This window comes from Heloderma suspectum, chromosome 4 (assembly GCF_057233095.1).
Source record: "Heloderma suspectum isolate Gila_16-S chromosome 4, 16-S_ref, whole genome shotgun sequence".
In the NCBI taxonomy this organism is placed as follows: Eukaryota; Metazoa; Chordata; class Lepidosauria; order Squamata; family Helodermatidae; genus Heloderma; species Heloderma suspectum.
Genome location: NC_139461.1, coordinates 194,535,539 through 194,563,354, shown reverse-complemented (window position 1 = coordinate 194,563,354; position 27,816 = coordinate 194,535,539). Strand labels below are relative to the sequence as shown.

General features: G+C 40.1%; 1 protein-coding gene across 2 annotated transcripts; it reads right to left on the bottom strand.

The window, feature by feature from the left end:
- Positions 1-377: 377 nt before the first annotated feature.
- MTF2 (metal response element binding transcription factor 2) lies at positions 378-27,816 on the bottom strand. Of its 2 annotated transcripts, none has more exons than XM_084851787.1 (15): positions 27,584-27,816; positions 23,099-23,297; positions 22,934-23,015; positions 21,710-21,805; positions 17,957-18,057; positions 17,722-17,870; positions 16,418-16,513; positions 15,750-15,818; positions 14,813-14,936; positions 12,062-12,129; positions 11,632-11,802; positions 7,819-7,927; positions 7,615-7,667; positions 7,400-7,504; positions 378-3,145 (listed from the first exon to the last, which is right to left on the bottom strand). In XM_084851787.1, the coding sequence occupies exons 1-15, from the start codon at positions 27,586-27,588 to the stop codon at positions 2,791-2,793; spliced, it is 1,782 nt and encodes a 593-aa protein (XP_084707913.1). In that variant the 5' UTR covers positions 27,589-27,816; the 3' UTR covers positions 378-2,790. The 2 variants fall into 2 exon arrangements, with proteins under 2 accessions (XP_084707913.1, XP_084707914.1); XM_084851788.1 differs by having other exon boundaries at positions 7,400-7,501.

Sequence of the window (27,816 nt, the reverse complement as noted above, 5' to 3'; positions counted from 1 at the left end):
TACTTTGAAGAAAGTTTTAATGAAGTTAGTAGGAATTCTGAGTACATAAGCTTGGGACTGAGCTGTTAGTAAATATGCTTTGGCTACAGTCATAAAACTCACGGATTAAAGGCCCCGTCATTACCATGTTTTATCCAGAAGTCCCACCAAATTTACTTAAGGTGAAAATATGCTTAAGGGCATGCTCCTATGCATGTTTAGGCCTAAAACGTCCTACAGCTCCCAGCATTCCCCAGCCAGCTGGCTGGAAAATGCTTGGAATTGTAGGACTTTTTTTCTGTCTAAACATGCATAGGGGTGTGCCCTAATTGAGGCTTCTTTGGTTATAGCTATAGTTCAAACCTGAGTAACAAATGAAAACAGAAACAAGTTGTCTTAAAAATACACACATTTAATGTTGATTTTAAGTTCTAGAAAACAGTTTCAGCAATACAAACATGTCAACCACCATGACAAAATGAAAACAAACACATTCACAATTAAGTCTGTTGATAGTTTGTCACGTTTTCTCCCCAACTAGATTCCAGTTGCTATCTTTGTATGGAAGCCCTACTGCAAATACTGCTGGTGTTCAATGTGAATTACAAAGATTGTGGAAAAGAAAATTAATGAAAAAAACCTGCTTGCGAGTAACATTACAAGACAACTACACTTTGTATTATCCCAAGAGACCAACATTCAAAAAGTAACCTGTGTCTTATTAAAATATTGCAGCTCTAGGCAAGGCAACTTTAACTTAATAGCTGAGACTGTGTGACAGGGAAAGAGACCCACATTTTTAGTGAAGGCAAGCAAAAGTACATTTTAATTATCGTTTTTGTAAAGCTTGTAAGTTTTCTGGCCAACCACAAGCACAGGGCAACAAATTTTGTCTATGCTTCCTTTGGCTATATAAAAAGGTGAGATTCTTTTTCTTTGACAAACATAACAGTATTTTTTGTTTGAAAAGTCAAATAATTAAGTAGTAGAATAAGGTTTAACGATACAACCTCCTTTTAAATTGCTATGAAATTATTTAATGTTACGTTTTTATTTTGTTGGCAAACTCATAACTGACATCAAAATAGTTGACAGTAAAATGAGAAACCATCAAAATAAAATAGGTGTGATTACTCTTTGGCAAAAAAATTACAACAAAAATTCAAAGAAAGAAGTATATCTAACTCCGGCAAAAAAAAACCTTGTTATTTTACAAGTAAAATAAAGTTATCCATTTAAAATTCGATTCATATTTATAAGAACAGAAGAGGTAATATTGTAATAAAAGCAGTACTGTTACTTCAAGTGGCAACATACTGTTTGTTGACCCTGTGCAATTAAAACACTTTGTTCCAACTATGTTAATTAAACATGACTACAAAACATCACATAAAAAGGAATCTTGTGTGATTCCTGCTGACACTTTTTTTTAGTAACTGGGAGCAAAATTTACAATCAATGTGTCACAAATCCTTAGAATTTTTCTCCAAAGCAGAGTTTGTGTTCTAATTTTCAAGTCCTGATTTGTGTCTAAAACAGTTAATTTTTCTCCAGCATAACCTTGAGGCTGCAATACTGTGCACAGTCAGGCTACTTAAGTCAAGGAGATTTAAAGCACAATCCTATACATATCAACTTAGAAGTAAGTCCCTCTGAGTTCAACAAGGCTTACTCCTGGGTAAGTGGATACAGAATTGCAACATCAAGCAACCTGGCCCAGTATAGATACAACAGTTCCAGATCTCTTAACCATGGCTAAGAAAGCAGGAGCATGTACTCCCTCTCCCATTCCCAATCCCCCTCTTTTCCCAGAGCAAACTTAGAGGCAACAATAGCTAGTGTGAACCTCAGTGAAGATATAGCACTGCAACATCTTTAACGCTAGGAGAGGGAATTTGCACAGGAGAGAGGGACAGGGAGCATGTGAACCTGAGAGGCACTCCAAAACTCTTCATCACTGGGGCCCTCTGTGTAGACTTGCAGCCTGAACTATTTTCTAAGGCATATGACATTAATGACTGCCCTCACTGCCAGAACACACAGCACTCATTTGACACATATTCTGTAGTATGTGGCAACAGCACCCAATAAAGCCTGAGAAGAAATGCTGCTGTGAAAATACTGCAACTATTCCTGATAAAAGAATTATGGGATATATAGTCAAAAGCTGCCAAATCCCATAATTTATATTGCATAGGTCACAATCACACATATATACACATGCACACGTATGTGTATATATACACACATGCAAAGAATATATTAAAAAGACAACAAAGTCTAGTCACAGAGCAATTTACAAGCTCAATATATTTTTTTACACTTTCCTTGAAAGAAGATTTCAATATTTTACAGTCCTTAGTAGGAATTATATACACTGCACCTTATGAAAATCTAGGGTTGTCAAAGTAGAAATACACCTTTGCAAACATTTGGGTAAGAAAAGATTACCAATCTTACTAAAAATTTGTTCTAGCTACAGAAAATATTCCCTACCCACAAACTGTATCCGTGGAATGTACTCTAGGCAAGTCTCTTTTGAACTCGTGCACATTTTAAAGCAACTGAAATCCCAGATTCCCACCCTAAAACAATCTAAATCCTCATCTTAAAAAAAGTAGGACTCTAGCCTTATTTTAAAAATGGTATCTCTTTTATCACAATGTTTGTACTGTTAAGAAGCAAGTGTTAAGGCTAACTTGGTTTCCATTTTTACAAATATCAAAAAAAGTTTCTTTCTGCAGTCCTGGTTTATAAACTGTGCCTATAAATAGATAAGGGCAGCAAAAAAAACAATGTTCAATACTAGAGTCAGGAAGCAGTTGCTCCTTCCCACTCCACAAGATACTGCACCTTTCCATCAAGTGTCACCCGACGTGCCAAAACACGGTATTTTTCACCACAAGCTATCCTACCTGCTGCACCAAAGTAACTGGTAATAGAGTTTTTGAGATGATTAAGTTGTAACTCCTGATCTGCCAAGTTATTCAGAATCTCTGTATTGAGTTCATCATACTGATAATCGTCTTTGCCTTCATCTTCTTTTACAATTTCTGAATTCTGAATCTGGAGTGATTTTCGTGGAAGGCGCCCTCTTCTCCTCAAGTGTGGTATTGCAGCCGGCCAAGTTCTTCCTGTACGTGTCCTTTTCCTAGAGTCAGATAAACTATAAAACACACACAAAAAAACTAATTTAAGCTTTTTAGAATATAATTTAGCAATATGGTAATCAACTCAGGACATAATACTACCGTACCAGAATCTGTTACTGCTGTTACAGCTATTATTGCCAGATGTAGTGTAGCACAAAGTAGCTGGGCAGTGCAGAATCCGTTGGAGATAGGGCTTAATGGAGCATACAATTCAGTTACATAGCAAGCAAAATATATTTAAGGCATGACAGGACCAGCTGTGTCAGTGAAAGCCACACTGTGCACCAATGCCTATCTTACTGGTTTGGCTGCTTATGGTTTTAAGACAGATTTTTGCTCCTCAGTTTATTAAGTGTAAGAAAAACAGCTTAAGTGGCTGATTATATAGTGTGTATATGCGTGTGCGCACACACATACACACATGGGATCTGTTGACTTGAATGCACACCTGAAGCATTACTTAGTACAATAATTAGAGAAATGCTTGACATTGCTTGTAGCTTGCTTGAATACCACCAGTATCCCTGACCCTCTACAGTACAGTGCATTTTACATGCTGTACCGCCCTATGGAATCTTCATCAGTGAGGGCTGAGCCACCCAATGTTAGGAGGGGAAGGAAAATATTTGCTACCACCACAGGAATCCCTATATCACATTTTCCTTCACAGTATATGGAAAGAAAGGAAATGGGTGCCCTTCAGGGACAGCTTTGGGGTGGAGGCTAATCCTGATTTTAGACACTGGAGACTCCTGCCAATGATAAATCAAACCTGCTTGTATGTGCATAGTGCTACTCCAAATTCCATTTTTTTACATGCTGCAAGGATGGGCAACTTGTCCATCATCTCTCACCATAGGCTATGCCGGCTAAGGCTGATGGGAGTTGTAGGCCAAAACATCTGGAGGGCCACAAGTTTCCCACCTCTGTGCTAGGGTGACAGAATGTTGGGAATTGTAAGAGAGAGAACTTAATAACTGGCTGCTTAATTACACAGCTTTTGTTTCTTGGAAATGCATCTAGAGCACAGCAGTCATTCTCACTACACTCAGATCTGTATTGTTTTTGTTGGAACACAAAGCAAAATGGGCTTAAGATAATTTATGAAGTGCAAGATTAAGATAGAGCTACCATTAAATACATTTTAATAAAAAGAGATAAAATAACAAATCTTTAATACAAAGTGTAAAAAGTAGTTATAAAAATTTAGTTATATGATAAACCATATAAAATTGTACCAAAATGGAAAAATTACAGTCCTAAACCTTAAACATTCCTGATTCGAAATAATCATATAGTAGGTTATACATATCAACCTGTCCCAGATGCATTTCAACCCCAAGAGTCTTCATCAGTGGGATAAAGAATGTTACCATAACTATAACCCCCTAACATTCAGTTTTGTTAAATTAATTTTCAAAATCAGACCTGTGGGTTATTTCAATTTTAATTGGCACTTTAATATTGTGCACCACCCAGAAATTTGTTAATGAAGGGCAGTATATAAACATTTTAAATACCTTATTTATTCCAGATTGAACAGAGCTCTAAAGTTATGCCCAAGTTAGTATATGAATTTAGTGTTTATGGCCTCAAAAAGCTTCACATCTTTATGATGAAAAAAATTCCACAGAATTTCTTTCCAAGCACGTGACCATATATGCTTTAAAATTTATAACATTGGGACTTTATTTATAACTGCCTCTTGCACTAACAAAAGCATCAGTTAAAACATCAAAATAAAACAGATGAAACATCAAAATAAATGTAAGCAATAAACCACATTAAAGCCAGAGCTATTTTAAAACCAAGAAGAATGGCATTGAAACCTTCAGTCTCATATTAAAAGCAAAGCAAAATAAAAACGTTTTTACTGCCTGCCTCTAACGAATCAAAGATGGGTCCAATCTTCCCTTGCAATGGAATTCCACAATTGGGGTGCTCCCACAGAAAAGACCCTGTCCTGTGTTCCCACCAACCCAACTTCTTTTGACGGTTGGACATACAGCTGGGCCTCAGACGATGATCATAATCTGTGGTCTTTCAGATATCCTGTACACAACCACTTTAGGACTTTCTAGGTAAGCAGCACCTTGAATTGGTCCCAGAAACAAATGGTCCCAGAAGCCAGTGCGGTTGTTAGAAGATCAGTATAACATGCACTATAGAAACACACATCAGACAGCAATCTGGCTGCTGCATTTTGCACCAGTTGCAGTTTCTGACACTCCTCAAGTGCAGCCCCATGTAGAGTATGTTGCAGTATCTAACTGAAGTGACTAATGCATGTGTCACTGTAGCCAGATCAGTCTTCTCCAGGAATGGGCACAGACCACCTGAAACTGCGCAAAGGTACTCCTGGCCACAGCAGTTAACTGGGCATCCAGGTACAATGCCAGATCCAGGAGCACTTCAACATCCTGACATAACCCTTCAAAGGGTGCAACCCCATCCAGAAGAGATAGTTCTCCCAATCCGAAATTAGCTTGTCTACTGACCATCAGAACCTCTGTCTTGTCTGGGTCGAGTCTCAGTTTGTTAGCCCAAATCCAATCCATCACTGCTTCCAGGCAACAGGTCAGGATTTCCACAACTTCCTTGGCATTAGTTGAAAAAGGAAGATCTGGGTATCACCAGCATAGTGATGAGGCCCAACCCCCAAACCCTGGATGACCTCTCCCAGCAGCTTCATGCGGATGTTAAAACACAAATGGGATAAGGTAGCACCCTGAGGAATCCCACAGGCCAATGGCCAGAGGGCTTAGCAATGCCCCCCCCATGTTCTGAGAATGACCAGCCAAAAAGGACCGAAACCACTGCAAAACAGTGCCCCCAAATTCCATACCAGCCAGACATCCCAGAAAGATACTGTGGATGATAGTATTAAATGTTGCTGAGAGATCCAAGCAGAATCAACAGGAAGATGCTCCCCCTGTCTAGCTTCTGGTGTAGGTCATCCACCAAGGCAACCAAGGCTGTTTCAATCCTGAGCCCAGATTGGAAAGGACACAAATACTCAGCTTTATCCAAGAAAGCCTGGAGTTGAGTTGCCACCACCCCTATAGGACCTTACTCAGGAAGGAAAAACTGGTGACTGACTGATAGTTATCGAGGATGGTGGGATCCGCTGCTGACTTCTTCAAAGATCTTACAACTGCTTCCTTTAAAAAAAGTTACAGAAGCACAGCTCTCCTTCAAGGAAGCATTTATGATCTCCACCACTAACCTGGCAGAGATAGTTTTTACCAACAAGGATAAAGACTGATCCAAAAGCAAGCAATTAGCCTTATCCCTTCAAACAAGCTGTCCACATCCTCAGGCAGAACAAGATGGAACATAAACAACTAAATGTATTTCAGATTTGGCGTAAAGTTGAAAGGGGCATGGGATGACTTAGGCTACAATATTGCTTTAAGTTAGTATTGTGGAACAAGACATAGACAGTTAAGAACATAGTGAAAGTGAAACACAGTCCAGAAACAGTAAGTCTTCAGGCTAATCCTAAACACATTAGTTTCAGTCAGGAAGTCCCACATAAAGGAACAGAGTTTACTTACAAATGATGGCTTGGATCCTAAGGCAACATTCTATTTATTTGTTATATTTCCATACTGCTCAATAGCCAAAGCTCTCTTAAGGAATGTAAGGAAATTCAGACAATGAAAGTTCCTCCTCCTCCCCCCTGCAGCTGCTTGTGCTTCCTGAGAAGCCTCTCAGGAGAGTCAAGGGGCTCTCCAGAACAATATGGGATCAGACATAGGAGGCAACTGAGGGGAGAAGATGAGAATTTCCTTCCAGGAACTTCCTCAAGTTACTATGGGATCCAAGCCCAGTTTTGGCCAATTCCCTCCTCCCTCAGCAGCACCCTGGTTTGCATTAACGGTAACTCCTGTGTTAAACAATCCAGAAATAGCTCTTAAATGCGAACTGAATCATTGTGCAGAAAGGACCCCAGACCTGCCAGAGAAGTTTTTCAGGGGTCACAGCTGGCTGCAAGGTAAAGGAAGGGACAGGAAACTTCCTTTCTGTGAACTTAATATCTTAGGATCCAAGGTAATATGTTTAATTTATAAGGTTTATTACTTGGCTTTCCAATATATATTGCAAACCATATATATATATATATGTATATGTATATGTATGTATATATATGTATATGTATATGTATGTATGTATGTATATGTGTGTGTGTGTGTGTGTGTGTGTGTGTGTCTATATATATATATATATATATATATATATATGGAATAGATTAAACTGTAGCATACCTGTAATGCTTGGAAATACTGTTTGAGGTAGTTTCTTTTGTACTGGCAGCACCTGTGGATTCCACATCTGAGGTATTAGATGAGTGTGCAGTTCCATCAGATCTTCTAAGACATTTCATGTTGCCATGTGAACAAAGTGATCCAAATATTAAAATCTAATCAAACCTGATATTAATCAATCATTTAAAACGTTTATAATAGATTTTCCTACTTACCCAGTAGCGCTAGGTAATTCCAAAGTAGGGGATTCTTGCACTACAACAGGTTCCTTTTCCCAAGGTGAAAAAAAAAAGAACAGGACTTTTCAGGCTTTGTAAATACTTAACTCTTCAAGGTGATGTAAGCAGTTTTAATAGTTTAACAAAGCAGCCATTTTTAGTCAAGGAAGTCATATGCAAATCAATGTGAATGCCACTTACCAAAAGAGATGGCTCAGACATTTTTTGAATCATTTTTCTGGTATATGGGCCAGGTGGACGACCTACAGATTTTTTCTTCCCTTTTCTTTCTACACCATTAGTAACTTCCCTAGAAGAAACCCCAGAGTTTTGTTTTTAAGACAACACTGTATTGGACTACATTTGTTTGTTATTTACAATTCTGTTTACCTTGATCAGTTGTACTAGACATGTTTACTCGTCTGAATGTATTTTTACTGAACCCATAAAGACTTCCTTCTCTATGACCCAAGTTGCATGTAATGGCAAATCGTGGGTTAATTAGCCCATGATTTGCTGGGCATGAGCGAGCGCACTGCCTCCAGCTTGTGCCTCACTTCCACTTTCTGTAAACAACCTATGATCAACCCATTCGTAGGTTGCGAGCATGATGTATGAACCCAGAACGCTGGGTTGTTCAGGGGCTAAGCAACCCAGCAGTTAACCCATGGTTTGTTTTATGGTTAATTGCTGTGTTGTTTAGCCCCTAAACACCCCAGCACTCTGAGTTTGCACGTCACACTCACAACCTACAAACAGGCCAATCGTAGGTTGTTTACAACAGCACACTCCGCACGTGCCTGGCAATTAACTCACAATTTACAGTTACATGTGAACTGGCCTTATAAGTAACTAAATATAAAAGCCACTGTGACTTCTGCCTTTTTGTCACACTCTAGCAGAAAAGGAAGCCACTGCAGGAAATGCATGTCTCTGCATGAGACACGGACAGATACAACTAGTCCAAGTAAAGGAAGCGCCTTCTTCCACTGACCTGCCCTATGCAAGCAGCAGAAATGCTGAAAGGGATGCTGATCGTTGTAGCCTCCTGTTCTGCTATGAACCAACAGAAACTAATTGTAATGTAGGGAACAGGTAAGGAAAGGTGTTTGAATCCTTCATCCCCATATTGATGGACCTTTAAACTAGTACAAACTAAAGGCCATCACTCAAATGGGAAAATATTCTAATAATACATGATATAGCACCCAATGTTTGTCAGACATTTCAAGCAGGGATATTCAGTAAAGCAGAGGATTCTGTTCGTGTTATATTGCTGTGAACCACCCAGAGTGCTTTAGCTATTGGGCAGTATACAAACGTAATATAAAGAAAGAAACATGAATAAGCTTTAATTGTTCAATTTCATACACTGTAATTTGCAAGGCTATATGTCAGGACAGCATGTTCTGTTACCCCACACTCCTCACTGAAACACCATTACCCACTTACCAAAATGTATGTATCATGCTATTCAAAAATTTTTTTTTTAAGTGAACAGAGATTATAGCAACTATTTAATCTGTAAAAGTAGTATGTTCAACTATTAAACGATGCTCTTGCATATTAGAAAGCAACACATTCCCATTCCGCTTGCCTGGCAGTTTTTGACTGCTAAAATACTATGGGGTGCCAACCCCTTTTACCGTACATATGCCGCAACCCATGATTTTAACACATAACCATTCAAATTATATTAAAGTTGTCCTGGGCACTGCTCTTCTAGGAGATGCTCAATAGCCCACCGGACAGGATGACCCTTCCTCTTGCTGGCCACAGTTTAAGTTTCAACTGTACCACAGCAGGACATTTTTCTCAGAACAGGGAAGGATAAAACTCGTTGAGCTTACTGGCTAACAATAAGATATATAACTCAACTACGTATGAACAAGGTGAGAGAACTTTTAAATGTTTGCCAAATGCTAACTATATCTGGATAGGTACATTCCGGCATTGTACCAAAAAAGTGACCTTCATTTTAGAACAGGCGGTGCCCATGGTTATTTGACTAATTAGTTCTAGTTAACTGATCTGGCTGCATGGAAGAAGCTTCTGCTCATGGGGTGAAAACTTACAATCCAAGCCACGTTTGTGCATAACACTAACCCATGGTTTATTTAACCCATGGTTTGTTGCCTGGCAGGCATCTGTTTGTTCAATAATCTGTCTGGCAGATTATCGAACAAACCATGATTTCTTTTCTCAGTCCCTGGGTTGGTTGTTTCCTTCTCCTTCACTCGCTCCCTCTCTATATCCCAAATGCCATTGCAGGCCTGCAGTACTGGCAAATAAAGAGGCTTTTTTGACCACTCTTGCCTGCTGTCTCTATAGCCTGGCAAAACAAGCCATGATTCTGGGTTCACATGGAATGACAACCTATGGCTTAAACAACCTACAGTTCACAACCCAAAAATCATGGATTCTCTTCAACAACCCATAGTTCCAGGTTCACAAGTAAAGACAACCCATGATTCAATAAACCATGGGTAATTAAATCATGGTTTGTCATTACATGTGAACGAGGTCAATGGGAGGGTTCGCATGTCATGCTAAGCCACCCTGCAAATAAGCCACAATGGATTGGTTGTTGGCAGAACAACCCATGGTACACCTGACAGATGATCGGGTTTGCCCTGACTTGTTCTCCCCTTCCTTCCTTCTCAGTCCTCCAGCAGGCTCTGGCACATATCCCAGGGGCTTTGTGCCATTTTTAGCTCAATCATATTGCCAACTACCTCCTTTAACAGAAGCCAGACTGTACAACTTTTTGTTGCTGACCACTTTGTCCTCTAAACTGTTGGAACAAACCAATGTTACACCAGCTCAACCAATTTATGACAGAGGCTTCATTGTCACAAGGGCAATACAACAGATGTTATTTTCCACCATAACTCTAAAATATTTATTATATTATGATTACTGTAAAAAATCCTCTTTGGTATTAGTTTATTCAAAGCAATAGTTGTTCAGTCGTGTCCGACTCTTCGTGACCCCATAGACCATAGCACGCCAGGCCTTCCTGTCCTGCACTCTCTCCCGGAGAGTGCTCAAGTCCATATTCATTGCATCAGTGATGCTATCTAGCCATCTCATCCTCTGCCATCCCCTTCCCCTTTTGCCTTCAATCTTTCCCAGCATCAGGGTCTTTTCCAGAGAGTTTTATCTTCACATTAGGTGGCCAAAATATTTGAGCTTCAGCTTCAGTATCTGTCCTTCCAATGAGCACTCAGGCTTGATTTCCTTTAGGATGGACTGATCTGACCTCCTTGCAGTCCAGGGGACTCATAAGAATCTTCTCCAGCACCACAGTTCGAAAGCATCAATTCTTCGGCGCTCAGCCTTCCTTATAGTCCAGCTCTCACAGCCATACATTACGGCCTAAAACTAATTCTAGTATACAGTTCTGCTGTTTTAAAGAGAAGGCTTAAAATCTTAACCAGAACTATTTGCAGATCTGCTACAGAAAAATACTGCCCCCCTCCCACCCCGGCCAGTGGCAACATTCCTGGTACTAATCAGTGAGTAACATCCAACACTGTGCAAATGGACAACAGCTCAAACAGATCTTTCCTTTCTCCTTCTCTCCACTGGGGCACCCAAAAAGCCTCTCCAGAAGATCAGGGAAGGACCTATTAAGCATTGTGTGCAGTACCTTATGTGGCTGCAGTGGGAGAAGGGATCATCCAAAAATCAAGTGGAGGAATCCTGCAGCGCTCACATAAAGTTCCTGATTTTGCAATTACACGCATCCACATCAGTCCTGTAAGACACCGCCCACAATGCTTGGTAGGCACCCCCAAACCTTTCGAAAGGCTTTTTGGGGATACAGGAGGAGAACTTAAAGATCCATTGCACAAACTTGCCTTTTACCAGTATAATGTCGGATATCACCCAGTATTTGTAAATTTTAAGGTCAGGATACTCAATGTGTCAGGAAATGCTTTTACTAGCTATTTGTGGAAAGATATCTACTCCAAGAGAAAATAATGTTATTCAATTGCTAGGTTGTTTTACCTCTGATCAGGCACAGGTTTAGATGATTTTCTGCCTTTAATTTTGAACTCATGTGAAGTTCCCTCAGGCTCTTTCTCAGCCTTAAAAGCAGCATTTGGTGGACAAGGAGGAACACGAATTCTCAAGCCGAACAAATGCTTTTTCTTCTTTATTTCCTTTCCAGACATAAACCTGAATTGTTAAACATTAATTACATAAAATGAAGACACAAAGTATTTATTCAGATATACACAGAAACCCCAATTCAGCTTACAGTTTTATGTCCCTGCTTTAATCCCATTCAAATGCCAAGATTGGAAAAACGCTTGATTCTAAACTTTTTACTGTTTTACAATAACACCTTCTGTGGCCACCATATGTATGTTTTTAGGGAACATTTCTAAAGAACTTCAAAAGACTAGCATCTGCATGAGACTAAACAACAACTTACATGGTCTTGTAATCATTTAATGCTTCCAGAACATGCTCATATCTTTCAGATTTTGGTGTGTCTGCCAGCTGTAAAGTATTAAGAAGTAATTTAGCCTATGAAAACTTGCAGTACAACTCCTAAACACTAACAATATACTCGGCAATTGAAAGAGATGTAGAACACAGCTGTATTCTAGAATTCCTACATGTATTGGAAAGGACAAAGTTGTATTCTAGAATTCTCAAGCCAAACAAATGCTTTTTCTTCTTTATTTCCTTTCCAGACATAAACCTGAATTGTTAAATATTAAATACATAAAGTGAGGAGACATTTGGATCCAGATTTACGCTGGATCAACTGCACTGGAAGAAGTGGCCTTCCCTGCCCATTCCTTCCAACAGCAGCCTCTTGAAAATGCTACACAGATAATCAGGGACCCTACTAAATGGAATGAGCTATGGTGTACTGGGGAGAGGGATCCCCAAAAATCAGTCCGAAGGACTTTTCTCTCAGAGAAGGCAGATCCTGGATCCAACCCTTACTATACTAATAGGACAGCAAGCTAACCCAACTGTTATGGCAAGAGAAAGAATACATTAACATGTTGGGTAACTTCCATGTCCTAACCATACAATATGAAACTAGAATAAAACTATAGTCTACATCTGTTTGACTGAATTTCTCATTTGTGTTTAGAGGTGTTTATATTAATGAAATAAACATGCTTGGCCTTCTAGTAAAATATAAATAAAATGCATTCTGATATCTGACAGAACAAATAGCTTCAACAGAACTACAGTTTTGATTTTGTTGCAAGAGAGTTAAGTGAAAAGTTCAACAGGATTCTTTGGACTGAAAGTAAACATTGGAATCAAATGCGACAATACTATAAAAAGTTATGTAGCTCCTAATATGCATTATCTTAAAAAAAAAAAAAAAAAGCTACTAACGTATGTTGGCTTCCAAAGAAAGCAGAAAGATGATAGGATTGTTATATCAAGTGTTCATAAACAGGAAATGTGAGGAAAAAGGATTCAGAAGCTCCATATCTATATCTGCCCAACCATGCAAAAAGAGGATCTCTTTTATAATTGGAAGCCTGGAACCACAGATCTGTTCATTTTTCCACTTCCAAGTACTCAGCCATTTAAAAATACACTTTAAAGTGTATTTTTTATTTTTATCTACAATTCTAAATATTTTTAAAAGACAACTAAATTGTTTTTAAAGTTAAACATTAATTCAGGCAAATATCAGCAACAAAACCATGCTTTATTTGTGACAATACATGAAGTTTTGTATTCTTCTGTCTCAGTCTGTATTTAAAATGTTGAACTTGTGAATATATGTTTTTAAAGTAACATTTTCATTTAAAATAATTTTCAAATCCTAAATCTTTTCTAGATTAGCAGCAGTTTGAGAAAAATAATCAGAATAATCACCTCAGAAGTAACGACTGGCACACCCTTTTTGGCACTGGATTTGCTTCGACTATCACTATATTGGCAAGTACTAGGAAGACAACAAATGTTTCACATCCAGATCCTAACCATTCTTAGAGGTAAGTACTACTGAAAACAGTTGGAGTTATGTTCCATTTAGGAAATACTGCACTCCTAAGCATATTTTCACACAAATTCCATTAAGTAGCAGGTAGGCAGGATGTTTCTGTTTCATGTTGCAGTGGCACCTAGACCATATTGCATCATACACAAAATTGTTTCAGGCAACTGTATCTCAGTTTCCATTCAGCTCATGCATAAAGCAAACCAGGTCCCATTATGTGGCATGTGCCTCCAAAAAACTACATGCTGTAAGCTTATAAGAAACAGAACTGCCATTAAGCCATGTGTTGGCTTCATTGAGTTCTGCCCATTCCTTCCTGTAGTGTGTTGCCAACCTACCCCATATTTATTTCCATACCCTCAAAAAAAGCAGCCAGTTACGTAGCACAGTGTTGGGAAAACACACCAACCCAGTCTGCATGATCAAAACAGCCCATCATGGCTTATTTAAGCCACTGTGGGCTGTGGTGCATGCTAGGCAAGATTTGAATATTTAACCCCTGGCCACGGCTTGTCATGTCATGCAAACCCAGGCAATGGGGACTGTGCGAGAGTTAAGCAAACCTCACATAACCCATGGCCTGTTGTTGAGTTATGCAAGGGTTGTTTAACCCTCACACAGCCCCCACTGCCCAGGTTCACATGACACACAAGCTGTGCCTGGAAGGTTAATATCTAAAATGGCTCCTGCAGCCCACTGTGGCTTAAATAAGCCACGATGGGCTGTTTGTTACTTGATGAGCCAGTTTGTACAATCAGTGTTCTGTCATGGAATAAGTTTTACTACACATTACTACAAGGAACTCAACACAGGGCTGCAGTTCTGAGCAACAGCCCTGTATTGCTTGTAACATGTAATTGCTTGGAATGAGATGCAACAAAAATGCATTGTAGTAGTTCAGATATGAACACTAGGCCATAATGCAGTTCACAAGATACACCCTTAGTTGCTCACTGTTGACTACAGAAGAACCCAATTCTTTGCCTTCTGAAACTAACAGTGTACTAGTCTCTGGATGGCAACCCTAATGTAGTTCTCTAAAAGTAAGCCATATCATTAAAATAGGAATCTTAACAGTTTCTTAAACTTCATACAACTGCTCTGTAAATGGATTCAGCCATTTTTAAAATCTACAGATCTTAATAATTTAATCTTATGGATGAAATCACACACATGACTAATAAGAATAATTCAACAACTTACTTCACCAGGGTGGAGTCGATCCCAGTTTTCATTAATGTATGTCATGAGTTCAAGCTCTGAATCAAAATATTTCTTTTTGTGAATAACACTTAGGTTGTAAAGGCATAGATGTGCTATATCTACCCTAGAATTCAAAGGTTTTAATAAAACAATTAGCGTCTTTTAACATTTTATAAGTGTGATCACAATCTGGGTAGAAGAAAAATAAAGCTAAGGCTCTTTAGAAACCAACTAGCTTATTGTGCTACTTCAGTGGTATACAACTTGCGGCCTGGGGACAATCTGTGGCCCTCCAAGGCCTTTACTGTGTCCCCTGCCGACTGCTGCCAAATTTCCTCCCTCATGTCCCAATTTCCCTGCTACCTGTATTTTCCACTTCCTCCCCCAGACATCCTCATATAGAATGCCCTTTTCCCGCCACTGCTAGTGACAAGGAAAGAGATCTGTATCAGGATCACTACTGGGGGTGGGGGTGGGGTGGGGTGGAGAAAAGGCTGTCCACTCCCTCCCCTAGAGATCCTCATACAGATAGATCTTTGCTAGCAGTGAGGAAAGAGTGATCTGTATCAGGATTGCTGGGATGCATGCATGTACATGTATAGCCCCCAAGCTAGCATCACTAGCAACCCTCAGGGCTAAAAAGGTTGTACACCCATTTGCTGCATTTAAGCAATTCATAAGAATTTTACAGCCTTATTAACCTGTTATATGCCCACTTAATAGTCATTTTATTTCTCAGTTTTTCCATTTGAAGCCAGCCAGGAGGAAGACACTAATAAAAGTAAGGCTATTCACATAGTTACAAAAGTACAACTTGTGGTTTGTTTACACAGACAATGGAAAGGCAATAGTAAAAATTAAGAATAGACAAGACAGAGCTAGGGAAATGTATAGCAAGATACTTGGGTTTTTCCCAGCACACTCTAGCTGTACTTACCATTGCAAGGGTAAACGTTTGAGGTATTCTGGTCCAGAACTACAAACTGAACAAATGAATGTATAAAACCTTTAAAAAAAGTTAGAGAGGCATGTTCAATGCAGTGAAGGTGTCTACTTGTAATCAACACCATTAGCAAGAGATTCATTGTGCAAGATGTCTAGGACTTCAAAAACCAAAGAAGTCAGCATATGCTTGCACAGCTGAAGTACATCCCATTTATAAACAATGAAGTTAATTGGCAGCTTTGAATGACAGCAAGATCTGAACCCATTTTCTATCCAGCTTTGTGAACTAAAAGTAACTTACCACTGCCTTTATTTTATGTACATTCAATATACTTTTAGGAACTTAATACTGTTGTTAAGTTCCTTGTAAACTTATGTAGGCATTTTGTTTGAACATTTTTGTCCTACCTTTCTATGATAAAAGCAAATTCAAGGCAGGTTACAAATAAAAATGCAGAACAAAAGTTAAAAATAATCCTAACAGTAAGACATAATAAACAGAACAACACTCATCACAAAAGACAGCTATTCAAAACATAAATATAGGATGTTACAACAAGTATAGATACAGTTGTTGTTGTTGTCCCCCCTGCCAAGAGAAAAAACCCTGATGCGTGCACGCGCCCACACACACAGCAAGATCAGGTAAAACCATCTTACCTGTCACCATAAAGCATTGGCTTTTGGAGGCACTGCACGCAAGCCTCATGAAACCACTGTTTACATTTGCAGCACTGTAGCATCTTTAAATACCAGCTTCATTAACAGTAAGAAAGAAAGAAAAAAGAATTGAATTGTAATGTGGTAGGTGTTCCCTATTTTAGTGCAAAAATACTCCATTTTGGTAGCTCAGTTTAAAAAAGCAGATAGAATTATTGCACCATGCACTCTGTATAGACCATGTGACATATAAATAACGTTGCATATATAGACAGAGAAGCCTCCACATACAGTGGCTTCCTGACCTGTGAACTTACAGTAAAATAGTCACACACATTTCAGAAGTGATGTACATTCTTTCCTCTACACAGAAACTGTCTTTGTATTAAAAAAAAAGAAAAAAAGATGTGCACATGTACGTGAATCTTAGGATATGTTGAGTTTGGGTATGGCTCAAAGGCTCTGCCTTTGAATTACTTGAATACATTACACTTGAATTACTTACCTGAATAAAGTACGCTCGTATCTATCCCTCATTGACTTTTTCACAGTTACCAATGCCTGGGTGATTATATGGGTCTTTAACCATGTTTTTTGCTGCTTGCAGCTTTGTTTAGGATATTGCCCAATAGGTGCTTATTGGCTCAGGCGACATATTATGCGCACCCAACACTTTTTACACTGGCTGCCTGTAGAGCAAGAAGATGAAAACTACACTACACAGCTGGTAGCTATCTAGGTTCTAGCTATAGCTGAGATCTACTCCTGGAAACGTATCTTAGCTGTTATCTACATTCAGATAGAACCTGTATTTGGGGAGCTTCATTGTTTTTTATTAGCAAAACTGGCCCTTCCCTGTGCTTCCTGGTCTGTGGAACTTAGCTCGCACTAGATATTTGTATTTATTTAAAATATTCTGGCTAGCTGGCTGACAGAAGTTGAAGGTTGTCACTTAAGTGCACAAAAAACTACATGAAATTTTACCATAGTTCAACTTGTACTGAACATATGTGGCTCAATCCTATGTATCCTCATTGTGTTCAATGAAGCTTACTCCCAGGTAAATGTGTATAGGACTGCAGCTTAACTATCGAATGCAGACTTCAAAACCTGAAGAACAGAATATGTAATGAAAGCCTGATGCTGCTTATGCGATGGCGCAATATGGTGAGTGACATTGTCTTATAAATGCATGCTTACATTTCTGAAACGTAAACAGTTCCCATACGTATGATTGGCAAATACAATATACCAGAATACATTTGAGAGCAAGTATCTTTTCATAAGAGTTTCTATATGCTTACTCTCCAGGACCTCCACAGTAGCAATAACACTGTTGAGCATTTGTTTTATGGCCTGCATCCCATTCAAGGTCAGCTACATTGTAAGGCAATGTTTGCTTCATGACTTGCAGTGCTTTGGCATTTGGTCCTTTCTTAAGCGCGCCACCTCTCTGGAACAAAAGCAGCCAATATTATTATCTAATTCCATATAAAAATCAAGTCTTACTTTCAACTGTAGCCACTTTATTTAACCTACTTTTGTTGTTGTTGCAAAGACACACTGCCGGCAGAGCCATTTATCATCTGAATCTATCACACTAGAATCGATATTTGGTGTGTGACACAGCTGATGATAACCTGAATTTAAAAAAAAAGACTTTTTCACTCTTCAAGAACATAAGAAGAGCTATGCTGGATCAGACAAAGGGTCCATCTAGTCCACCATTCTATTCACACAGCAGCCAACCAGCTGTCTACCACAAACCCACAAGTAGGACACAAGTGCAACAGCACCCTCCCACCCATGTTGCCCAGCAACTGGTGTTACAGGCATACTGCCTCTGACCCTGGAGGTAGCACATAGCTATCAGGACTAGTAGCCATTGATAGACTTCTCCTCCATGAATTTATCTAACCCCCTTTTAAAGCCATCCAAACTGGTGGCCATCACTACATCTTGTGGTAGCGAATTCCATAGCTTAACTATGTACTGTATGAAGAAGTACTTACTTTTATCTGTCCCGAATCTCCCACCAATCAGCTTCATGTGATGACCCTGGGTTGTAGTTTTATGAGACAGGGAAAAAAATGTCTCCCTATCCACATCATGCATAATTTTGTACACCTCTATCACTTCTCCCCTTACCCTCCTTTTTTCCAAGCTAAACAATCCCAGCTGTTGTAACCTTCCCTCATAAGGGAGATGTTCCAGCCCCTTGAACATTTCAGGTGCCCTTTTCTGCATTTTTTCCTGATCTACAATATCCTTTTTTAGGCATGGTGACCAGAACTGTGGTCGCACAATTGATTTATATAAGGTCAGTACAATATCGGTAGTTTTATTCTCAGTTGCTTTTCTAATTATGCCTAACATGGAGTTTGCCTTTTTTACAGTGGCCACACACTGGGTTGACATTTTCATCGAGCTGTCCACCACAACCCCAAGATCTCTTCCTTAGTTGGTCAACGCTAGCTCAGATCCCATCAGGTTATGGTTGAAGTTGGGATTTTTGTCCCAAAGTGCATCACTTTACACTTGCTTACACTGACCTACATATGCCATTTGGATGCTCATTCTCCCAGTTTGGAGAGATTCTTTTGGAGCTCCTCACAATCCCTTTTTGTTTTAATCACCCTAAATAATTTGGTATCATCGGCAAACTTTGCCATTTCACTGCTCACTTCTAATTCCAGATCATTTATGAACAGGTTGAAAAGCATTGAGATCCCTGTGGGACCCCACTATTTACTTCCCTCCATTGGGAGAATTTACCATTTATTCCTACTCTCTGCATTCTGTTCTTTAACCAGTTACTGATCCATAGGAGGACCTCTCCTCTTATTCCATGACTTCTAAGTTTGCTCAAACATCTTTGGTGAGGGTCTTTGTCAAAAGCTTTTTGGAAGTCCAAGAAGACAACGTCTACCCCATCACCCCTTTGAGAGTATTGAAACGCTCAAAGAACGCTAAAAGGTTAGTGAGACAGGACTTACCTTTGCGGAAGCTGTGTTAATTCTTTTTCAGCAGGGCTTGTCCTTCTATATGCTTACTAATTTTATCTTAACTAATGCTTTCAACCAATTTACCTGGAACAAACATTAAGCTGACCCACCTGTAATTTTCCAGATCCCCTTTCAATAATTGGTGTTACATTGGTCATCTTCCCGTCCTCTGGTACAGAGGCTGATCTTAGGGACATGTTGCATATTTTGGTTAGAAGATCAGCAATTTCGTATTTGAGTTCTTTAAGAACTCCAGGCTGGATACCATCTGGACCCGGTGATTTATTTGCTTTCAATTTATCAATACAGTTGAGAACTTCATCTTTTGACACCACTATTTGCCTCAGTTCCTCAGACTCTTTCTGAAAACATCAGTTCAGAAGACCAATGAGAAGAATTCATTCAGCTTCCCTGCAATCTCTTTGACCTCCTTTAGTAGGCCTTTAGCTCCATTGTCATCCAACAGTCCAACTACATCCCTAGCTGGTTTCCTAGGGTGTAATTTTACTGTTTTAAACTGTTTGTACTGTTGTACATTGTCCAGAGTGGCCGGGTGACCGGCCAGATGGGCAATTAAGAAATTTAATTAATAAATACATACATAAATTAAAGGATTCTTTATTGTTGGCCTTGATATTGTTAGCAATATACTCTTCAAAATCATTTTTTGCATCTCTTATTGTCTGCTTGCATCGCCTTTGTGCAAGTCTTTTGTTTTCCTCACTTGGGCAAGACTTCCACTTTCGGAAGGAAGCCCACTTTGCTCAAATAGCATCTTTGACACTGCTTGTTAATGATGCCAGTGTTCTCTTGATGCCACTTTTCCCAACCTGTGGTATACGTTTTAGCTGAGCTGCTATTATTGTGATTCTGAGTAACCTCCAAGTATTTTGAAGAGATTTAACCCTCTTGACTCCCCCTTTCAACTTCATTTTCACCCATTCCCTCATTTTAGAGACGTTTCCTCTTTTGAAGTCAAATGTGACTGTGTTGGACTTCCTGGGCAATTTTTCACTTAAACATATATTAAATCTGACAGCACTGTGTTCACTGTTTCCAACTGATTACATCTCATACTAGGACCTGGGCAACACTGCTGAGGATTAAATCCAGAGTCAATTACAATTCCTTACTATGGGTAAGGAGGGGAGAGTCAGCTGCCCTGGCTTCCTCACCCTGCTACTAAACTCACACAGGTGCTTAAATAGCTTGTTTGCTTTGTACTGGGGCCAAGACACTCAGATACTTAACTCTCTTGTTTGCTGACACTTCATCACTGGGGCTTCTTGCAAGCCTGCCTCCTTATATAGATTGGCTGCAGCATCAGTTGGGCCTATCTGATTGGAGGCCCTCACTTGAATAAGCAAGGGCAGCTGTGCGTGAACTCCTGATCAGCACTAGGTTCCAGTGGCTGGGAATGTAGGTCAATTGGCACTCCAGTGAATGGAGATTTCTATTTAAGAAGGAGGACTACAGAGAATAGTGAATGGGACCCCCTCTATTTAATGGGTTGTTGGAGGAGACAGCAAACAAAGGGTAGGTGATTTGGGAAGGATGTGGCTTGCAGGGATTGAGTCTTTTTTCTGTGTGTGCGCACACGTGTGTTTTTTAAATTAAATGATAAGCTGAACTCTTAAACTTGCTGTATTTAATGAACTACTCTTTAAGGCCTAAAACCTGTGCCCAAACTGATGCTAGCCTGCAGACTCTTCCATTAGTTAGTCCTATACAGTGGCTCAAAATATGTGGAGGAGGTTCTTTTCAACCACTCAGGATACTTTGTTAGAGCAAACCTGCAAGACCTGTAAGTTCTTGCAGCATCTCCCCGCCCCGCCCCGCCCCACCCCACCCCACCCCACCCCAGATATTTAGTTCTCTACTGTGAGTTTGTAAGGGGTTACCCCTCTGGGATTTAGCTCCCTTCCTTGTGCCCTTGTTTTGACTTCAGCTGCCATTTATGAATTATAAATGATTAAAGTAATTTAATAGATAATTAAGTAATTTCACTTACCTTCCCCTCATACAGGTGCTTATCCTTTAAAGGGATACTAAAAGCCCTTGCTGTCTTAAGGCAAGTTTTTTTGGCATGTGTCAATACAGAACCCCCAGTCTATCTTCTAATTAACTTTATAAATCAAATGTCCTAGTACATTAGAAGGTAAAATATGTATCCAGTGATGGCTGTATTTACGCTGCCGTATCAGTACAAACATCTCCATACCCAGAACTAAATGTTAAGTCCTTTGTTCATTCATTTTTATATTGCACACTGAAAAATTCACATTACCTTGACCACATTTGTCACATATAACCATTTCATTGGGTGCTTCTGAATATTCTTCCTGACATATTGAACAGACCATTTCCCCACTCTCAGTAGCTCCTGAAAGGACAAAAGGGACATGATTTACATTAAATGAGTACTACACATACATAAGACTATTAAACTAGTTATGCGTAGAAGATCCACCCCACCCCCATTATATAAGTGACTGTGGGTTCATAGGAGGGAGAAATAGGGCAAGACACTGGAACATTAGGACCCAGCAGATAGTAGCCAAGTTTTAGTATTTATTATTAACTTTTATATACCACCTTATTTGCTAAAAAGCCACCAAGGTAATAGACAACAATAAAAAAAAATCTTAACACAAAAAAGAACATTAAAACCCGTAAATATTAAAACATAGCTTTTTAATTTAACATTTAAAATTGTCTTCACACCCTTTCAAAAAGCCAAGATGATAGATCTTCCACAATACAGAAAAGAGGTAGGGTTAGGCAGGGTAAGTGAATGAAAAGGGAGCAATGAATACAAGAAATATTTTAAAGCTAATGTTGATTACAGTCCATACTAGATCAATGTAGTTATAAAAAAAGAGATCTAAAGGTTTTATAAACCCAGGCACCCTCAGTCAAGGTCATGACTTCCTTTCCCTCCCTCTACAGCAGGGGTGGGAAACATTTGGCCTGTGGGCCAGATGCAACCTGTTCAGTCTTTGGACCCAACCTGCAGCCTCCCCATCTCACCCACACATCAATTAGGTTTATGCTTTTTCCCATAAGCCTAACTAGGGGGAAAGTGTGTGTGGGAGTGGGGAGATTTTCAGGAGGTGGCAGCTGGGAAGGGAAGGACTAACTCTCCACATGCTGCCACTGCCCCAAAATACTTTCCTCCCAGTGTGGCAATACGACTTAGGAAAAAAGGTCCATTCCCAAGCTTAACTGTTTTTTTCCAAGTTTAACTACTGCACCAGGGGAAGGAGGAGAGAAGAGGAGATTTAAATTAGCATGTGTGTGTGACAGAATGGGGTGTATGTGGCTTTGGCTCTGCCTACCACTGGCATGTGGCTCCTGGAGAACAAAAGGGAATGTGGCCTTTGGGCCAGAAAAGATGCCCCACCCCTGCTCTACAGGGCATCTCACTGAGAGCGGTCTGGAAATAGTAGGGGAGCGGATCTGAAGCTTCATACCAACCAGTAAAAAAGCTAAACAAAAATAAAGTTCTTGCCTGTTTGTATGTCCTTCCAGAGAACCCAGGACTTGGAACTGTCTTCAAATATAATGAAGCAGCTCTGCTTAAGTTTGTTTATCTGAAATGAGAATAAATTTGAAGTTGTGATATTTAACCACTAAGAATAATTTTGATTAAACTAGGCTGTTAAAAATGAATTACCTTTTTGATAGTTCCAAGATAAAACAAGCCATCTGACCATCTAGCTAGGACATCTTGACCTTCTTCAAATTTGCACACTGGCTTTTTGGCTTTCTGTCCATCCCGTGAGGACAGTTTGGTCAAGGATATTGGTGGTTTTTGGTTTCGGCATAAAGGAGACCGCTTGTGGACCACTGAATTACCCACCCCCGTAGAGTCTCTAAAAAAAAAAAAAAAGCAGAATTAATATGAACACTCTTACTTGTTCTTTTTTCAACTTCCAAAACCTTTATGTTAAGGGTTGCCAAGGATGTACTGATCATGACACTGACATTCAAACAAATACAAATCTAGTTAAGTTTATGTATTTAACACAGGACTGGGGCTAAAGTAAAACTAAAATGAAGGCAAATCTGACACATAGGTTTGGAAGGTAAAGTTAGCCTAACCTGCCACATTTTTCCTCAGCAACTGCAATTAGTTCAATAGCCTAATATATGCCTGGGAAATATGTGATATTCCTGTACATCAAGACAGAGTTGTAAGGGTTTCGGTGCCTGTGATTTTTATAGCCTTAATCTAGTCCTTTGAAATTTTGTTTACATCTTGCCTCTCTTCGTAGTACTTTCTGAGTACACTTCGAATGGAAATGAAATCTGTAAGCCTATGGTTGCTGGAGGTCATCTGAAGGCTGTCCTACTTGCACAACTGAGGAGTGTAACAGTCCTTATGAATGCCACCAAAAACACCAACAAAACTGAGGCAGTTTTCATTTCCCACATACAGTACAGCAATCAGCCCAAAATAATTTTTCTTTGTGCACTTACAGTGCTGGTGGCTCCATGGATAGCACAGTGAACTCCTAGAGCATTCCAGGTTTAAGTCCAGGTGGTGCTTCAAGTAGAATTTTAGGGAAGGGCCATAGCTCAGTGGCAGAGAGCGCGTGCGTGCGCACACACACACTTAACTTTGCTCTAATTGTTACTGATTTTCAAATGTTGTTAAAGTAATTTATAAAATTCCAAGGTGCCCCAAAGATTAAATACTCAATACAAAATACAAATTGGCTGAAACTATTAGATTCTGGTTTTGAATTTAATTTCTACAATAAAAACAACATTAAGTAGCTTACACTGCAACTAAAAACTTGATGAGGATGAGAGCAGTTCTGGCATGAACCCCATCTTACAGATAACAACTAGCAGCAAATCAGTGTGTTATTCTTCAGGCACAGAGCTATGCTGCATATAACAAGTCTTGTTTAATATCCAATACAATTAGCAAGATTTAAGAAATATATCTTCGCTATGATTGGAAGTACAGCTGACAACAGGTTAAGAATTTTTAAACTGATTGCCTGGCTGGCTTTTAAGTGACAAATCAAATAATTTATTAAAGGTGGCTTCTCTCTTAAGAAACAGCAAATAATTTTAAATTGTAGTTTATCTTTAAATACAGACCAGATGAAAACATAATTATGCTATTTTTCTAATCACATTTGGGAAATGGAGGGAGAAGCAAACACATCTGTGCCATCCCCATGCAGGCCCTTCAAGAGCCCTAGTTTTTGCTCTTCAACTGAGGCAAACTATAATCTGCAACTGAAACTTTAGCTGATCACACCAATTCAATGCAATCCTAATTGAAAGACTTTTTTTTAAAAAATGTTGAAACTGAAGTAACAGCAAGGGAGTCTTTCATTTACAAAGTCCATGTATAACAGGGGTGGGCAACCTTTTCTGTCAAGAGCCACATTCCCTTGGAGATGGGGGGGTGCTAGTTGTGGGCAGGGCCAGAGCCAAAAGTGGGCAGGCCTATCCCTTTATATTCTCTCTTTCTGCCAACTTCTCTCTCTTCCCGACATTCTGTTCTTTCCTCCTCTCTCCTTCCTGTCCAGCAGGCTACAGGGAGAGAGACAGATTGCTCTTGCCAAAGGTCTGAACTGGTCATCAGCAAAGCGCTTTTGAAATTAGGCCAAGAGCCGCATGGGGCCCTAGCTTGCCCACCCCTAATGTACAAAATCCAACAAGGGAATCGATTAAGGTTGCTGTAAAGTATCTGAATAATGTAAGACTTCGTACTGCATTAAGAGTTTTTGCAACTTTTACTTTATGGATCTACGGTACTTTTATTTGTTGTTGTCATTTCACAAAGGTATTAGGCAATTTATCTTTGAGTGTGTTTTGGGGAGATCTGTCTGAAACATTTCTCTATGTACTGAAAAGGATATTACTGACTTATGAAAAGACAGATATTAATATTGGTTTGGCAGAAAAGCACAGGCTGCAAATCCTATCCCCACTTACTTGGAAGTAAGCTCTGTTGAACTCAATGAAATCTACTTCTGAATAGACATATATACATTTGCACTGGTGGTCACGTTCTGGTGCTTCAAGTTTGTATATACATTAGATAACTTGGGACTAAGCAAGCTTGTTGCCCTATCCCATTTACATGGGGCTGGTATAAAAAAATAAGCTAGTTTGGTTCATAGCTGTATTGATTATCAATAATATTAGAGGAAGTTACTTAGCTTAAATCCAGAATGACAAGATGAATATCTTGATAATACAAACTTGTATTTTACAGCTAATACCTAAATATAACCGAAGCATGTTAAAAAAAGGTGGGGGGATTCAATCATTAAGAAGTCAATACACTTTGGGACAGAAGTCTGGCAGCAGTGCTCTCAACTCGCTGAGTAGGGGAGCAACAAACACCCCAGAAGCAGCACAACAGTAAGGCAAACAGGTGAAGTAGTCAGGAAGCAAGGTTGGGCAAAGCTAAACTGGGGGATGGGAGAGGAACCAGCCTGAGTATCAGGCAAAGTCAGGAAGCCTAGAGGAACAGATAATGGGGTGGAAGCACACCCTGGCTACCATTCTTCACTTGCTTCCCTTCTGAGCCTGCCACCCAGTTGCACTGACAATCTGGCTAGTGGCACCCCACACCCCTTCACCACACATAGTGCACCACTTAGCCATTCAGAGAAGGCAAAGCTGGCAGAGGCAGAAGAGGCATAAAAATGTGCAAGTTGTCACGTGGCCAAGACCATCCACTATAAGTGCTGAAGGGGGCAAAAACAGCAGCCAGTATTGCTTGAAACCACAAACCAATGTGAAAGAGGAAGTGGGAATTACTGCATCCTCCTTACAATCTAAAGGTCTGAGCACAGGGACTTCCTTGTCATTGATGAAGAAGCTGCTCTGGGAGTCTTTTATGGCTGAAAAGCAGGTTAAATAAGCTTTAACTAATAATGTTCTCATAAAATAATTGTCTTATTGTTGCCCCAATTCACCCTACCACCACGGGGAACATCTGGAGTTGGGGAATTTTCAGGAACAGATGCCAGGCACAATGGAGAATTTAGCATTCCACAAATGGGTTAAATGCTTGAAAAACTGATCCCACAAAGTAATGAAGCAGATGCCCTCAATTCACTTCATGAACTGAATTTGTTTTTCATACAAGGAATGAATACATTTATCTTGCTAATTTGAATACAACTAAAACATTGTGGCCACCTTGGAAAAAGTCACACAGTGAAACTGGAAAATCAAAAGAACATAATCTGTACTATAAATGTGGCAGAAAAAGAAAAATCCAACATCATAGTTATTATGGTGTCAGTAGAACTACATCCACAAACAGCACCTGAAAGGAACTATCGCCACAGTACACAGTGATCTTAAAGCACAAAACTCTGCACATGACCTGAGTATTTATTTATTTGGCTGTAAGGTACTAGCAGTTGTAAAGAATGAAATGGGGGGAGCAGGAAGCAATGACCGCCATTTGAAGTAAGTGCAGTAATACACAAAACCGGGCTGGGGGAGGCTGCAAGACCATTAAGTCCAGAGTCTAAAATTACATAACTGGAGCTGATCATTATTTTCATGACATTGTGGAATTCTCGCACAAACATCCACACACACATTCAATTTCATCGCCTCTTCTCCTTTGTCAACGATGGAGAGGGAAACAACAACAATCGAACTCTGCTGCCCATTTGAAGGTGGAAATAAACACAAGGAGAAAACTTCCCCCATTTACCTGAGCCCGGTGCTCCATAACATATTAAGTGACACCCCCGACCACGACCACCACCACCAGCGAAGGTTCCCGCCTTTGTTTTGATCTCCACAGGACACCAGAATTCCCCTGTATACAGTCCACCACAGATCTGGCTTATATTACCAACACTTACAGACTTACACCCCCACACCCCTCTGCTGTTACAAAACTCGATTAAATATTGGGCGAGGTGCCTGGAAGGCTTCATTATCTCGCTCCCCCCCCCCTCACCCCACATAACCAGATTTTGAGGGGGAGAGGAAGGGAGGAAACGCTGTTGGCAATATTCTCTCAGAAGGAAACTAAGGGGAGGGGGGCAACGGACAGACGGAAAGCAGGATGGTAGTGAGCTCCCCGCACCCTCACAATCTACAAACCTCCTCCAAGCCCCCCCCCCCCGTCACCCACCTACCTCAGTCCTCCCTCACCCACCTCATTCGGTCTCTCCAATGGGGCCACCCGCTTCATACAGGGAAATGAGTGCGCTCAATGCGCTCTGCCCGAGAAGCCTCCCGCTGCCGGGCTCCTCGCGACCTCAAGAGCCTCGGTGGGGCCCGTGGGAGCGGGAGGGGAAGGGGGGGGCAAGGAAGGTAGAGGCTCAAGCCAGCCTCACGGGCAGCCCGGCTCCACGACAGCCCTTCGCCATTTTTCTTTCCCGCGGAGGA